We start from the raw sequence: 16,959 nt of genomic DNA, 5'->3' as shown, positions 1-16,959 counted from the left end.
TGCTCTTCGGTTCACGGTTTCTTTGCATTGAATAAACTGATTAATCCCCACACGGATGTTTCGAGCTCCCAGATGCCGCCATTCGTGGCGTCAAGTGGTGAAAGGATTTTGCACCACTTGGGTTTTTACTTGTACTGATACATTTGGTGCTTTTGTGGAAACGTGTAGTCGTATAAACATCTGCTCGCTGGTTCGTTGCCCGGACCAACTGACGAGAGATCTCCAGGTTTTTTTTTTTTATTCGCGTGAGTGACGTCATCAATCGACGTGACGTCACCAGATATGGAAGCTTCGTCCTTCAGAACGATTGTCTATCTTATAACATTTGTTACACGAGTAAAGCAGTTTGTCCTTCATGACAACATGACAACCGCATTCCCTGCGTTGTAATTGCATGCACGGTTAAAGAGTGAGTTGTTATTAATTTTCTTGATGTAATGTGTGCATCGACGTTGTTGTGCGTGTTGATCCTACTTTCAGGGTACCGAGTTACTGTGTGTTCACCGGTTTGGACCAAGGGTGTTTGTACGATGCCATGGTGGGAGCAGTTGCTGTGGAGACGCTGATGGAAAACTTCCCGGTGAAGAATTGTTGCTTGGTAAGTAAAAATAGGACCACGTGCCCTGAAGCTCACCTGGATCAAGAGCAAGTCACTGAAAACCCCCCGCAGAACCCCCTAGCTAGACCCCCCCCTCCCACTGTGGACACCTGAAATGAGCGCAGATACTCTTTGGTACATCACGGATGATGCAGGTGAAGTTTCATCAAAATCGCGTGTAGTTTTGGAGAAGAAAGCAAACTCCTCTTTTTTTTGTTGGGGGGGGGAGGGGGTCAAAAACACCGTAGACCCCCTTAATGAGCACATATTTTGATGCGGTCAATACACCTTGTGAATATTCGTTCGGCTTCAGATATGAAGCTTGTGGCCAAGTTTCATTAAGAACATGTGTTTGGTTCAAACGATAATGACAGTGTTTACAGACTGACCGACTAAGGCCTAAGTCACATTTGGCACGGCGGCCGTAGGGTCTACAAAATCTACGGCCACTAGCAATTTTACGGCGGCCGCAGTATTTCCACGGTCACACAATGTAGCAGTCACATATGTTTTTATATTTCGGGGAGCCGCACGGCGTATTTAGAAATTGTTTAGCCCAAAAACGTGGGGGTGCCGTACGGTCTTTGATTTGATGTCGCACGGTGACCTTAGGGCGTCCCTGCGGCGGCCATAGAATTTTCAAGGCAGACGCAAGGTGGCCCTAAGGCGAATGTGCGGCCAGATGGACGGTAACGAGTGGGTTCTTTTTTTTCGGCTTGTCAAATTGCTACGGCCAACGTAGAAATGAAAAAAGTTATAACTCCGTGCTATAATTCCACGGCGACCCCTACGGCCTGTAAAATATAGCCATACGGCATAGGGCCACCTTGAGGCCACCTCAGAAACTCTGCGGCCGCCACACGTTTCTGTCAATTCAGGGGGGGGATACGGCTGCCGTATCTGAGCCGTAGAGCAAATGTGACTTAGGCCTAAGACTCACTCGCTCACTTACGTACGCTGCTCAATCGCATCAGCTCACAGGACTAAAGTCCAGGTGAGCTAAAAATGTGTGTGTGCATGCCCGTGTGCAAGTTGGTTGTTATCTCCATATTCGGATTTCAGAAAGTGGAATGGAGCCATACTTGGTGTCAGAGTATCCACCTCTGTGTGTTTGTCGTGCGTCATGTTGCGTCTTTTTTTTTTTTTCGTTAAATGTGATGTGCTATTTTCTAATCTTCTTGAAGCATACATGAACATAGTAATTAATTAACGATGTAATTATGTTTTCACTTTTGTTGAACTTTTGACCTCTCTATGGTACCTTACCCTTGACGCACTCACTTTCACCTTCTAGGCTGAGAAAACCCGTCATCATGGTATTGATAAGCCAAGAAATAATACCATTACAAGCTACCTTTCCCAGCTACCTCGCAAAGCAACTCCTACTTCCCCACAATTGCACCACATGGACCTACTTAAGTACTTCAGTCCCCGTCCTGGCTTGTCTTCCAAGTCGCGGGAATGTCTGGTAGAGCAAAAGGATTCCAGGGGGAAGACATCAAAACATGGTAATTCATTAGCTGAAACGTTACCTGGTTTGATTGTCCCTGGCCTTCCTTGACATATTTGGTATTGATTTGTTTTGGTTTGTCTTGCATTTATTTATTTATTTATATATTGTATTGTATCCATGTGGTTATTGATGCACTCGAATTTAACCAATTTGTTAAATTCCATAAAGCAATCCTTTTAATGGTGTTGGTGTTTTAAAACTCTGAGCCTTGACCTCTATATTAGATAATACGAGGTGTGTTGACCTGTTGCTTCGCTGAGGGGTTTAATCAAAAGACAGCATGCTGCACTCCACAAACATATTGCATATCTATCTGTGAATGCCAATGAGGATGTAAAATGAAGTGAAACACACCGACCTCGAAGGGCACTTGGTATAATGCATACCTCTGCCTCACAATGCCTGATCCACGAGAACATATGTGGCTCAATATAATTTTGAAATATCGCAGGATGTCTCACCAGTGTAACATGTCATTCCCCACGACACCATCCCCCATGAGTTACTTACAGAATGAAAACGCTAACAGCATCAATGATGTATCCAGTAATTGCCAGGTTGCCACAAACAGGCATTACACAATGGAAACATTCAGCGCATCTCAGTGTAAATCACCATCTTGCTACAAACAGCACCATCTGAGCTGTTTCATTTTAAAAACGCTCAGCATAACCTTCCTGTAGATAGGAAAGACGTTATGTCCTGTGAGTTGAGGAATGGAAATGTTCAGCATATGTTTTAGTGCAACTAGCAGCTGGCTACATGTGGACTAATTGTGCAGTGGAACCGCTGCAAACCAATAACGTTATCCCCCTTGTCTCCATTATAACAATGACACACTCGTGGATTTTACCCCGACACTCCTGGATTTTATCCTGACATTTGCGGATTTTTCACAGGTCGGGAAATCCCCGGAACCTTCCCCCCCATTTGCCATTGAAACAATTCCCCCACATTCGTGGTTTCAACATTTGTGGGGTTCTCCTGGAACGTATCCCCTATGAATGTCGGGGTCCTGGTATGTATATGTATATATATATATATATATATATATATATATATATATATATATATATATATATATATATATATATATATATATATATATATATATATATATATATATATATATATATATATATACAGTAGACTAGGCGTAAGTTGGCAGCATCAAAAAGTCCCGAATTTATCTAATGTTAAATCGACTTACAGACTTTTAATAAAGTCTGTAAGTACTCATCTCTAAGTCGTCAGATGTTGTCCGTTCCCGCGTTATGGAAATTCAAGTAAATTACCACGCCTAACTCGTCACACGGAACTGCTGCCTCGTGAGAAGCCTGATTTCATGGAATCGTGATGCGCGGGCTATTTATAACTGCGCTGCGTTCAGCTCGGTCAGCGCGCTGTCCCACATGCATCTGAAGAGGTAGACAGGCTGCGCAATGCAGTCTCTGGCGAAGGAGTAAAGGATCGATCGAGCTTAGTGTTGAAGTCCCATCATGGTTTTATATTGGCTTGTTTTGTACATCACCACACTCACTTTCACATCGGTATTGAGTGGTAGTCATCATGATGACTGTGTCATGTAATTTGTCGATGGTATATGAGTTTTCATTCCATATGAAAACTCATTTTACATTCATTCCAATGAATGAATTCTAACAGCCATTCATTCCACATTTGTTTATGGTCATATACCATCACCGATGGAATATGAGTTGTCTTACAGTTGTTCATTATCTTTACTTTTGATAAAGTGATTCATGAATTCCATCTTTGCTTGCTCACTTTCCAACTCACCAATGAACCCCCACCTATGCCCCGAGGATTGTGTTTCCCTTTTGGTACAATAGCCGGCTTAGAGATTGTTGCGCCCTCTCACACGTACGTGTCCAGGCCACGCGCGACTTCATCCTTCACCCCACAGTCATCATGAATGTTCGCATACACTTAAGTCGTCACTTTTTTCTCGGTCCCGATGGTGACGACTTACGCCTAGTCCACTATATATATATATATATATATATATATATATATATATATATATATATATATATGTATATGTATATATACATGTACTTCAAGTCAACTTGCTTATTTCGGTACCCTCGGTGCCATTTTACAGCACATTGGTGCCGTCTGTAAACCTTTGGAGGTGAAATGTACATATGTACTGTATTCGTCTTACCGTACAGATTTTCGACATTTGATATCGAGCTCGTGCTTAAACAGATTATGTCACCATCTGGGTTTAAATTGGAAAATTTTCAAGTATTTGCGCTTCTCTACATGGTGAATAATTTAAATAAATACACATTATGATCTGCAAAGTAAATAATTTTAAAGTTTCGCTTTTTCACGCTATTAAGTGTTATCATTAGATGCATGGGTGTTCTCGCTATAAAATGATGTATGGAAGTTTCATGTAGAGTAGTGTACCCCCACCACCCCTACTCACCTTCCCCCCCACCTGACCCCTCCCCCGCTCACATCCCTTTCCTCTCGCTCTCGGAGGGAACTTCCGCGGTCGGGATTTCACTTCCTAACCCTAACTCTAACACCACTTCATGCTAAAACGTTATCGCAGCATTGAAGTGATGTGATGGAAAACATAGAGTGCATGCTGAATGTTCAGATTGAAGACCAAACTCAGCATAATGAGTCCGTTAAGCACTATGGTGATTCAAGTAAAAGCAAAGAGCCTCCGCTGTGATTTAGTTCAACAAAAGGGTGTAGTCGGATCAAAATATGAAATAAACAGCCTAACCTCAAAAAATTGCAAGAAAACGTTTTATCATGTTGTTCTGTAGTACATGGTCCAGAGTATAACATATCAAAAGTTGGCCGAAATCAGACATTCAGAAAGGGTCAAACTTTGACGTTAAAAAAATGGCTGCCACTATTAAAAAGTGCCTCATTTCTTCTCATATCCCATCATCTTAGCTGTTTTTACACATATAAGTATAAAAATAAATAGTTAAAAACTGTTCAAACCAGTATCTCAGTGAATTCGCCATTCTATATTGAACATTGCATATCCAAGTGACGTCATGAATCTATGACGTCATGACGTGACTTTTTATTATTTCACAATTATGTGGCAAATTGATGATGAAGATTTTAGATGGTATTACTGAAGGCATGCAAGTTCATTAATTCTACCTGATCAAGCACCTATAGTTACAGTGCTGCCATCTACACACATCTTCAGAATATTAAGACAAAGGATTCCAATCAGCTTCAGATTTTTCCAAATTTCACTTCCATCAAAATGTTGAATTATGATATAGAAAAATGACAATATGTTTCGAAACTAAATAAGATCACACAGGTAAGATTAAAAAAAACTTTCAATGGCCATTTTTCCCATTATACAGTCATTCAGTTTGACTTCAATTAACACTGGTGAGGCCATGTGCATTTCTTGTGTCGGCGTACATGGTGTAAACTATATGTAGGGCAGAGACCATTGCCAGGGTTGATCTTGTTAGGTGTTGTTTATATGTAGGTCTATAAACAAATAGTGTTCTGTGTCTTGTCACGTGCCTGTTAAATGCCCAGTCCTTGCATATGATTGTTATTTGCTGCTGCAGGTCACCCAAATTACCTGAAATCCATCTATTTGTATCTCCAAAAGATGAAGGCGTTGAAGATTGAAAACCGTGACGTGTTTAAGAAGTTCATGCGTGGCTACCATGTCATCCGGCGAAGCAACACATTTTGGGCTGGCCTTGGTTGTGACTTTGTCATTGAACAGACACTTATGAGGTCACTTAAAAGCACAGGGGATTTAACAAGAGGGAGTGGGATGTCAGAACACCAAAGGGCCATCTGGACAATGTCTTCTCCGGTATCCTCTGCTTACAACTTTGCCATGCAGAAATTTTGTGAAATGCGGTATACAACAAGTGAACAGCACAAATAATCAACTACTGCAAGAATAGTCAGGGATAAAGAGGATCTAACCAAACTTGCCACAGTGATTGGACACGATACACCATTCTCAGATGAGACGACATTGCGCAACATTATAACAGGGATAAATGCTGATGATGACGTGAACGTGCATGACCTTTTTTACTGTTGGTAGGGACACTGTGTTACCAAAATGGAAGGCCAATTTATATTTTCATATTCGCACAAGCGCAATACTAAATTGAAAACCTTAGCATCAGCAAGAGCGGTCAAGGTAGCTGAAGACAGAACAATTGATCCTGCACTATTATTTCAGAGGTTTCTAGTTGTGTCGCAGTCTGGAGAGCTACGCTTAGATGAGGTGATGAAGTAGGAACTTTCGCCATATCCACCCTCCTTGTTCGAAGCTAAACATCAACTACGGAAACCAGACAAACCTGCGCTTCTCGAGGCTATACGGAACTATGCTGCGTCTGTGGATGATGCTGTCCTTCAGTCTATTCCCCAAGACAGATCACTACGTCTTAGATGGAGTTTCCCTTCTACATCGCTTGAAATGGACAGAAGGAAGTACCTACAGTTCAATTGCCGATGATTATGCATCTTTTACAGTGGAACTGTATGGAAAAGCCACTGTGGTATTCGATGGATACGAGGGACCAAGGACAACTGTGAGAAATGCTGTCAACATTACAGAGACAACTAAATTTGTGGGGAAGAAGGATGATTTCCTTTCCAGTGAAAAGAACAAAAAGTCACTTATTGATATGATATCAGCATGCCTGAAGCAAAAAGGCTGCCATGTTGTCCAGGCAGAGGGGGATGCAGATGTGGTAATAGTGAAAGCAGCTGTCACAATGTCCACTTTCAAATCAACTACGCTTATCGGAGAAGATACAGATCTTCTAATATTGCTTCTCTATCATGGGAAAATGGATAGTAAAGAACTTTACTTTCGGTCAGACAAAGGGAAACTAAATGTCTACAATATAAAGGTTTTGAAGCAGTTACTCGGAGATGATGTTTGTACTGATTTGTTGTTTGCCCATGCCTTCACTGGATGTGATACTACTTCTAGAATCTTTGGGGTTGGAAAAAAAAATCAGTGTTCCAAGAACTCATCAAAGGTGATTCTGTCTTGCTTTCCTGTTCAAAGATTTTCTGTGCTCCAAATACGGATCAAGATGCTGTAGAAAGTGCTGGCTGCAAGGCAATGGTGTCATTGTTTAATGGGAAAACGTCTGACTCTCTAGCATCATTGCGATGCAGTAACCTCTGCAAAAAAGTGGCGATAGCAAAGACATTCGTAACGCCAGAGAGATTGCCCCCCACAACTTCAGCTACAAAACAGCACTCAAGACGAAATTATCTTCAAGTCATGGTATGGATGGGCCGGAGTGATAACATGGACATTACAAAATGGGGCTGGGACATTCAAGGTAACAAACTCACACCAGTAATGATGGACAACAGCCCTGCTCCTGATATTCTGCTAAAAACGATTCACTGCAACTGCTCAGCTGGATGCAACACACTTGGATGTAGTTGTAAGAAGTACGGACTTGAGTGCACAGGGGCTCGTGGACCTTGCCAAGATGGAAACTGTGAAAATATGAACCATGCACCCATTTTAGATGAAAACGAGGATGAATATGCTGACTTTTTTTTGCTAAAGAGGTAATGGGTGTCCCAACTGGAATGACTTCCTTGGTACCAACTACCCAGGTATTATTTCAAAGAAATTGAACACATTGGTCTCCATGGCTGTTGTTTTTGTGTGTATAAGACTGCGCCTTAGTAAAAGGTATGGTTGTGGCATCACGATCTTGGCATCATCATTGAATTTATGATGTCATCTGGTAGTCCAGTAGAAATTAGATTGGACCTAGACATTTCTGTTAACAGGCCAATTCTTGTTTTAAACAGTACAGAAGGGTGTATTTAGTCACTACATAAAACCCAAGAAAAATCAAGATTGGGCAAATTATCTTTTTTGAACCGATTACATTGAAAGGGTGTCTTTTCGTGCAAAACCCATATTTACACATGTGTACTTTGGTAATCAAATTATTTCTGCTAATAATGGCTTCCAACTAAAATGTCTTATTGAAATTTGATATTCAAATACTAAAAGAGTATAAAATATATCAACTTTGGTAAATAAATGTACTTATTTACATAAATCCAAGATGGCCACCATACAGATTTGTCCTATGTGGTATGATGAAATAAGAGGTTTCCAAATTGAACAATGTGAATAATATCAATTTATTTCAATAATATATTAGCTTTGAAATATAATATATTATCTTTAATAGATGTATGATTTAATTTCTTGATTTAATTATCAATCCAAGATAGCCGCCATTTGAATAATCAATTGCACATTTCCTTCTATATCATGTTTTGAAATAATACAGTTACTGTTTGACTGTCTAATTAGTTAAATATGATTGGTCTATACTTTATAATTAGATATTCATACTCTACAGCAATTGTAACCATACTATTGCAATATTTTCATTATGTATACTAAAACAATATTCTAAGTACTTATTGTCCCATGAACATCTTCTAAAATATATTTCATATCTTATGGCAAAATACCCTGAGATATATTATGGCATGACTTACCTATAATTATAATAGTGAATCGAAGTGTCTCTCCTCGTACATTAATTCATGAAAACTTGCAATACAGGTGTTCATGTTATTCATAGAAGACGTATGGCAACCAGTATCTTGTGCAAATCAGTATCTCGTGTAACTTCAACTAACGACACAGGGAAACAAACTTTTGCACACTTCACCATATTCACATTCCTTACTAGTTATCATCCATATCGGCATTGAGAACAGGGGAAGGGTTTGAACAGAAGCCTTTGCACTTGTTTTTTATTTTTTTTTATTTTTTTATTTTTTTTTTGTATACCTTGGTCGAGGCTCGTATGAGAGCTAACACACAACTCACAGCAAGGAGGCATGAGACAAGAGGGGTGGGAGTGGAAGGGACAAAACATTGGGGAACAGACACAGGTGAACTGTGGAAGGGAGAGGGATGGGGATGGGACGGGGAACATGGCGAGGAGAAGATGGACATTACAGGGACTTTCAGGAAGGAAAGCAGGAGAATTGAAGGAAGTGGGCTTGGGTGGATTATCGGGGGTAGAAAAGATCGAGGATTTGGATGGGGGAAGATAAGAGGTGGTGGTGAACAGCTGTTTTGAAAGCCTGGAGGGAAGAATGGGAAAGAATAGAGTGAGGAAGTTTATTCCAAAGGCGGGAAAAAAGAGGAATGAAAGAGTGAAGATGAGCAGTGATTCGTGATTTTGGTAGTTTTACCAGAAGGGGGTTGTTGGCGGACCTTGAGCGCCCTGTGGAAATGTGGTTGGGACAAATCGCAGAGAGAGCAGGGGGGCAAGGCTGGAGAGGAGTCGGTAGAAGACAGAAAGACCACCGACCAACCTGCGGTGATTGAGTGAGAGGCCCAAAGACTCAGCTTCATTGCGGGAGATGCCAATGATCTTAAAAGCCCTGGTTTCGACAGCGTGAAGTCGAGAAAGGTGGGAGGCAGGAACACCAGCCCAGAGGGGAGAGCAGTACTCCATCAGGCTACGGACAAAAGCTTTGTAAGTAGTCAGGAGCTCAAGAGGGCCGAGGAAGGACTTTGCACGACGGAGGATTCCCAGTCGGCGACTGGCTTTTGAGGCAAGGTTGGAAATGTGACTTTCCCAGGAAAGGTCATGGCAGATAGTGAGACCCAGAAGCTTGAAAGAAAAGACTTCTTCCAGAGGATTGTTGAGAAAGTGGATGGGGGGGTTTTGTAAACGGTCCTTTCGAAGAGACATAGTGAGAGTGTGAGATTTGTGTGGATTGAAAGACATGTTCCACGTGTTGGACCAGTTTGTGATTTTATCCAGATCTGCAGTGAGCGAAGAAGCTGCTGCTTGCCGGTCTGAGGGATGACAGATGGTACGGCAGAGGGTGGAGTCATCGCCAAAGAGAAATAGAGGATTTTCCAGAGAGTCCGAGAGATCATTGATGAAAACCAGAAAAAGAACAGGGCCCAGAACGCTACCTTGAGGAACTCCAGCCTGCACAGGAAGAGGGGATGAAAGAACTCCATTTAGGGCCACACGTTGACTGCGACAGGAGAGGAAGTCTGCGAGCCATGAGTGGAGATGGCCTTGAATACCATGGGAAGAGAGTTTGGTGAGTAGGGCAGGGTGCCAGACTGTGTCAAAAGCACGTGATATGTCCAGGGATACGGCTCGGATACGGTCCAGGGATACGGCTTGCAGTGAATACTGCATGGAATTCTCTTCTTAGAGCAGCTATAGTTGGTACATAGTCTTGAACTTGTTGAACAGGAACAGTTGATTTCCTTCAAGAGGTTCTCTGGGGCAGCACACTTGTCTGTGATTACAGGTGTAACAATACTGTTCACAGTTTGAAAGCCATACTCATGTTTGTCCAATACAGTCTTGAACTGAAGCCATGTGGATACTTGGTGGTGTACTCGAAGAGAATGGAAATAGCATGCTCTACTTGTAGGTGGCATCCTCTCAACAGGTACAAACTTTGTGGAGATGGCAAACAAATACCTGAGTTCATCAAGATGGCGTTTCTCGTTGACATGGCTGTACAGAGAACTTACAAACTGTTCTCCTGCTGCTGCAATTGTATCTTTGGAAGCTGACAGGTCTCCAAATGTCGATGCAGATATTTCAAGTGTATCCGATGTCTGTAGCAGCTTGAAGTGCTTCACTTTTCCCATACCAAACATTGCAGACGTTGTGTCACACCCAGACATGGCATGCACAAATGGTAGTAACCTGCACATTTCAGCACCCAGAGCTTGTTTACAGTCATTGATGGATATCAGGTGTCTCTTTGTCTTCATGAAAATGTTGGTGTTTGGCTTGCTGTGGTGAAGTAGTAGCACCAATACATCTGTGTCGTCTGCCATGACAACTACTTGCTCTGTGTTCTCTGCCATTTGGATAGCTTGTTTGGCAACAATGACATCAGCATCACCCTCTTCCCCTGCATGCTCTACGATTATGTCATCAGCTTCCAGGTGATTCGCCAGGAGATCAATTAACGCTTGTTTGTTGTGCTTATTTGCCAAAAATGAAGACTTGTCTGGTGGAACTGGCGTCATGTTCTTCACAGCGAAGTTTGGTGCAGAAACTTTCTGCAGTTTTCGTCTCTTTTGTTCTGGCTCCTTGGTAGTGGAAGTTTGATAGCTATCAAAGACAACACACAGTGGATAGTGTGGCACCGACTTGTTCAGTACACTGTCAATATAGGCTCTGCATACATCGAGGATGGAACCGATCTTTGGCCATGGTAGCTGTTGTAGAAGTGCACATCCATCGATAACTGTTCCTGCTTCAGTTGTGTCCATGTGTATCTTCTTTGTGATACGTGTCTAACAGAAACTTTGCCAGTGTAGACTTTTGACATTTCCTCATTGATCCATCATCATTGAAGAGAGCTGGTGACACTGCTGCTAATTCGAATGAAAATACGCTTAACAATGGAGGACCACTGACGAGCCATTGCCAAAAGTCTTTGATAAAGTTCCGCCGATGACATTCTCAGCTCTACTCCATCAGATACAGGTACAGACTTCTTCATGATCGCAAAGGTGGTGGCTTGATCAGATTTTTTTCAGGACATCACTGGACTTCATTCCTGTCATTTTATGTTGAACTTTGCTCCCAAGACTGACTGCTTCATCCACATTGACTTTGTCACTTGCAACAACATCGTTGGCAATATTTTTCAACTGATCTTGGGTTGCTTGGAAAGGATTGTGACTCCTTAGAAAGGTGATTAAGGTCTGTAAATCCTGAAAGTCTTGTCTTATCCTTCCAGGATTCATCTCTCTGTGGTGATCAGTAGGCTCTGCAGATGTGTTGGTGAGCATTCGTTGTGCTTCGGTGTACTGTGCAACAATATGGGCAGAGAGCAGCCATTTGGTCCTGGCTGTGTCCTTGTGGGTGATGTTGATCAGACCTCCTTGTGTTTTCCCAGCTCTCATTCGACACTGTTCGATTATCATGTCACTCCAAGTTCCACTCCATAACATTTTGGGGTTTCTTCGAATTGTGAACATACCCTCTTCCATGGGTCCCTTCAGGCATGAACACAAATTTAGGCAATCTTGTAGATACAATCTACCAAACTTGGCATAGTTGTGACCAGAAGCTGCAAATAGTGGAAGCTTGTCTTCTGTGGCCTTGAGATGCAAATTCCAGTTACCCAATCGTTCTGCCCTGATGAACATTCTCACAGTTGATACAAAGTCCATGAACATCAACCACAACTTATCCAGAGCTGAGGCCCTAAGAGGTCAAATACACTAGGCTGGCACTACTCTCATTTTCTTTCAATTGCAAGGATACTACGTCATTATGTGTGGGCATAATGTTTCTTGGGTCTTTATATGTATTTTACAAGAACATTGTATCTCAACATTCGTACATACCTTCTTGTTAGTCCATTTGTGCAGGTACCAACAGGTCCAGTAACCTTGACATGTATTTGTTTATAGTAGCAACGGTACCGTCTTCCTACAACTATTGTCATATATATATTGCTGAAACAAGGCATTGGGTCCCTTTTTTAAATAAATTAAAACCTATTTTCCCATTCTTGATTTTTCTTGGGTTTTGTGTACATGATGAGTGGACATCTATAGATGATTTAATGCAATAATTGGCCTGTTAACACAAATGTCTAGGTTAATTTATTTTTACATCAATTTCTACTGGACTATGGTCATCAAACAGGATGAAAACTATTTTTGTGAACATGTTTTTATAAATTTGGAAGTTACCATGAAATCACATAAAGTTACATCATGACGTCATTCATGACATCATGATGTGACTTTGGGACACTCCCAGCAACCTCACCTGTTTTGGTACTTGTAAGGTAATAAGTTTTATCATTAATTGTCACTTTTAAAGTGGTTGATAACTGTTTGTTTTAAAGGTATGCATAGATATTAGGTATTTTGCTCTAATGGCGGCCATCTTTTTTGACGTCGTATTTACACCCTTTCTGATGGTCCAATTTTGGCCAACTTTTGATATGTTGTTCTCTGGGCCAAACACTACTGAAAAATACCATAAAACGTTTTCTTGCAATTTTTTAGGGTTAGTCAGCATATTGACCCTACTAATAATGGATGGTTCAAACGTTTCAAGAAACGCGATGGACTGCACAACGTCAAGACAACAGGTGAAGCGGCCAGTGCTGATGAGAGACCCCACGGTTCAGCACTCACCACCTCCTTCCTTCCCCCCCCCCTCCAGCCATCACACGTCATCATTGTCAGTCAAACAATCTTTCTTTTTGCTCACTGTAACAGTTTATTCTTACATTTTATACTAAGGTCAACAAGCAAACCAGTTTTGTGTAGTTTAATGTCAGAAGTGCTGGTTCTTGAAGCTGCCTCTAGCTATCACTTTCACGTATCCTTATTGAAGTTACACATCACTTGTTTTATTAATGTTAATATTATTATTTGATCTCCATGATAGCACACATACACGGTATTACAGTAATAGTTAAGAGTTTAAAGTAATGTAATAAAGTTGAGTAAGTGTATTTGTTGCATCCTAGAGTTAAGATACCTATTTCCACTTATGTAATTGGAGTATATGGGAAAATAGTTTTTGATTTCTGGAAATTCACCTTACAGAAGGAATTTACAGAATATAACCCTTCCGTAAAGCGAGGGATTACCGTATTAGCTTTCCAGCGATGCTATTTTCATTATTCTACGACAACAAGAACTGTTAAAGTTTGAGGTCTTGCTGCTTCTTCGCATGATATGTGGACGGACGTGTCTCCTTTAATAATAGATGTTGACTGAAGGTTTACCACTGTTATCTTTCTTATTTGTTTTTGTTCTCTCAGTGAATGCAGTTTTAAGTAAGAGTGGGGAGCGAATTAAACACGATGATCAAGAGCACAAAGTGAAAACGAAAAGGAAGAAGAAAGAGCTGGAGCTTGAGGTAATAGAGCTTGAAACCTCGCAATCATTAGATGTGCTTGAAGAAAGAAAGGTGGCCAAGACAGAAAAAAGAAATATTAGAAAGAATGAACGATGTATTTTAGAGTTAACAGAAGAGAGGCGACAACCAGTATGTATGTCTGGGGATCGAGGTTGTTCAAAACAGAAAAGCTCTACAAGTATTTTGGGTCGAAAAGCACAGCGGGGAAATGCAAATATTCAGAGTAGTTGTGTTATGGAAGAAAAAGGCTTAAAACACAACATCGAGGAGACAACAAAGAAGGTCTCCAATGAGAAGAAAAGAAGGGCAAGGAAGAAGGAATTGAGTGTACTCAGTGTAGAAAAGATGAAAAGCGAGTTAAACAGCAGTGCTGATTTTGATGACAAAAAACCACGATATGCCAGAGAGCGATCAAAGGTGAGGACAAGGAAGGGGTCACTCTCAGGTAGTGTTCAAGGAACCAAGATAGCCAGGACAGCCCCATCTTTGGAAAAATTTAATGCTTCGGTGGGATCAAATGACCAAAGCAATGGCAGCAACAGCACCAAAAAGAAAAAGAGTGAGTTTATGGCAGCCTTCAGAAGGCTTAGCAACTCTTCATCACAGGAGCCTCCACTTCATGCTCGGCTTCAACGACCTCGCAAAAAACAATGCAAGTCAACGACAGAAGGAGAGCAGGAAGGCAGAAGCTGCAGGAAGGTACCACAACAAACGGGTATAACCATGCGGTTATTGGGGCAGCAAGAATCGAAGGAAAGAGAGCATGAAAAACTGATCATTGATGAGGGAAGCATCAATCGGGAACATGATTTAGATGAAGGGGAAGTGATGGGTGAAAAGAAAGATGCAGAGATTGAAGAAGTAATTGAAATAAAAGTTTGCACCAAGTTAAAGGGAGAAGAAATGGGAAGGAAAAAGGACTGTGGGAAATATAAAGGTTTGAAAGGGAAGTCTAAAGACGAATCACAATCCGTTCTAATAATTGACAACATTACTTTCTGTAAGAAAACACAAAAAGAAGGGGAGAATGTAAACAAGCTCGTAAAACCCTTCACCAAGAAAGACACCAAAGCAAAAAGCAAAAAGTGCATTAGAAAATCTTGTGTGGTCAAAGCACAACCAGTAAAACCATGCAATGCCAAGAGAACACGACAGGCCCAGCAAAATGTAGATTCCACAGAAAGGGTACAAGAACAAGTTAGGGAGACGGATGCAAGGAGACAGAACTTGAGAAAAGCGATCAGGAAGAAGAGGAAGCAAATCTTGATTCGCAGTTTGTACAGGTCGGAGCAGCTTGAAGCAGAGGAAGCGAAGAAAGGAAGTCCCATTCGGTGAGGACTGCTTTTGAATTTTTTTTTATCTTTAATTTTGTCTTCAAGTGCACATTTCACTTTTGGTTATGTTGGAGATGCAGTGACTTTTCACTGCATCGATCATATTTTGAGTACTTAATTTTTGTGAATACTATATTGAGGCATTGGTTGTGAATTATTATGATTAGCTCACCTGAAAGGTAGTTCCAGGGAGCTTGTGATGGCACGTCGTCCGTCCGTCCGTAAACACTTGCAACTTCTCTGAAACTAAACGCATGATTTTGATGAAACTTGACCACAACCTTCATCATCCGTGATGTACCAAAGTTTATTCACGACATTAAATAGTTGGGGTCTATGGGGAGGGTCTACGTGTGTGTGTTTTTAAAGAGGTATTTGTTTTTTTCTCAGAAACTACACACACAATTCCAATGAAACTTGACCACAACTTTCATCGCTTGTGATGTACCAAAGTTTGTTCACGACATTAAAATAGTCGGGGTCTAAGGGGTATGACATTGGTTCATTGTTGCATTTTGCTGATTTTGTCCCACGATGACTTCCTCCTCTATCATTATTTTACCAGGTGAGCGCCCAGGGGTGTTGCCCCTATTTTTACTTTGTTTTGTCAAGTCATGGCTGACTTCTGGTGATATTTGTGATCAGAATTCTCTGACCATCCCCATTCTGTTCTGCTTCCTGAAGTTATCTAGTGTAGATAGTTTGGTGGTAGCTTTTATCTCACACATCCAATGCATACAGGGCCAGCTTTTGTTCTTCCATCACCAATTCCCAGCGTGGTTGACTTCGTCATACATGTTTTTTGCATGAATGATGTGTCCAATGTGTGACAGTTTCTGTTTTAGCATCAGTGCTCCTCAGTGGTGGTCTAATTTATTTGAGCACTGATTTGTTTGTTCTTTTCATAGTCCGTGGAATTTTTTAACGTTCACCTCCACTGTTATGTGCGTGGCTCGTGAAAGTTTTTTTGTTTTTCTCGCCCGCGAAAAACCACAAATATGTGAAGCACAAGGCCATGAATGTCGAAGCAGGTCACATTTTATAAATGTCGAATAAGCAGGGTCCGTGAATAGCAGGGTCCGACAGTACTCCCTCCATCTTTATTTCACCTGTTTTTCCTCTTAGGTCTTTTCCTGTTCTACTTCTAAGAACCCCATTTCTGGGTCTGGTATGCTAGCCATGAGTTATGCACACTCGTCTCTAAGATATCTAGCCTGGATTCATACATTGGCCTGGCTAGAAACTTCCATCCTGGTGTTTCACAGGCAGGATGATTAATCAATCTATATGCTGTCCTTCAGATGGATGTTAAACTGGGCGTCCCGTCTACCAGCATTAGTTTGTGGCTGTCAAATATTCCATGGTGCCCTTCGTGAAGACGAGGTGAGCTCTTGCCGTGATGACCCTGAACAAATTCCGACTCTAACCTACATAGGGCATCACTCAGCGGCATAGCTGCACCCCACCAGATGATGCTACCCATAGCCGTGCTGCTTATCAAAGAAGTGAACTCCAATTTTTGGCCGAAAAATTCCTGTGATCTCGCTGATCTTTTTAATTTTATTT

At 41.4% G+C, this 16,959-nt stretch overlaps 1 protein-coding gene across 1 annotated transcript in view; it reads left to right on the top strand.

Annotated features, from left to right (window-relative positions):
• The window catches only part of ATAD5 (ATPase family AAA domain containing 5), a 71,474-nt gene that overhangs the window by 136 nt on the left and 54,379 nt on the right, over positions 1–16,959 (top strand). The window contains exons 2-4 of the mRNA XM_085858097.1: positions 481–598; positions 1,893–2,106; positions 13,962–15,390. Of these exons, the coding sequence (XP_085714223.1) occupies positions 536–598; positions 1,893–2,106; positions 13,962–15,390 (1,706 nt within the window). The 5' untranslated portion in view covers positions 481–535. The remainder of the gene's footprint in view (positions 1–480; positions 599–1,892; positions 2,107–13,961; positions 15,391–16,959) is intronic.

This window comes from Eptatretus burgeri, chromosome 15 (genome assembly GCF_056783735.1).
Source record: "Eptatretus burgeri isolate ZD-2024b chromosome 15, Ebu_testis_v1, whole genome shotgun sequence".
NCBI classification, from domain to species: domain Eukaryota; kingdom Metazoa; phylum Chordata; class Myxini; order Myxiniformes; family Myxinidae; genus Eptatretus; species Eptatretus burgeri.
Note: the sequence above shows the minus strand (reverse complement) of the source record. Positions and strands in the feature narration are given on the sequence as shown.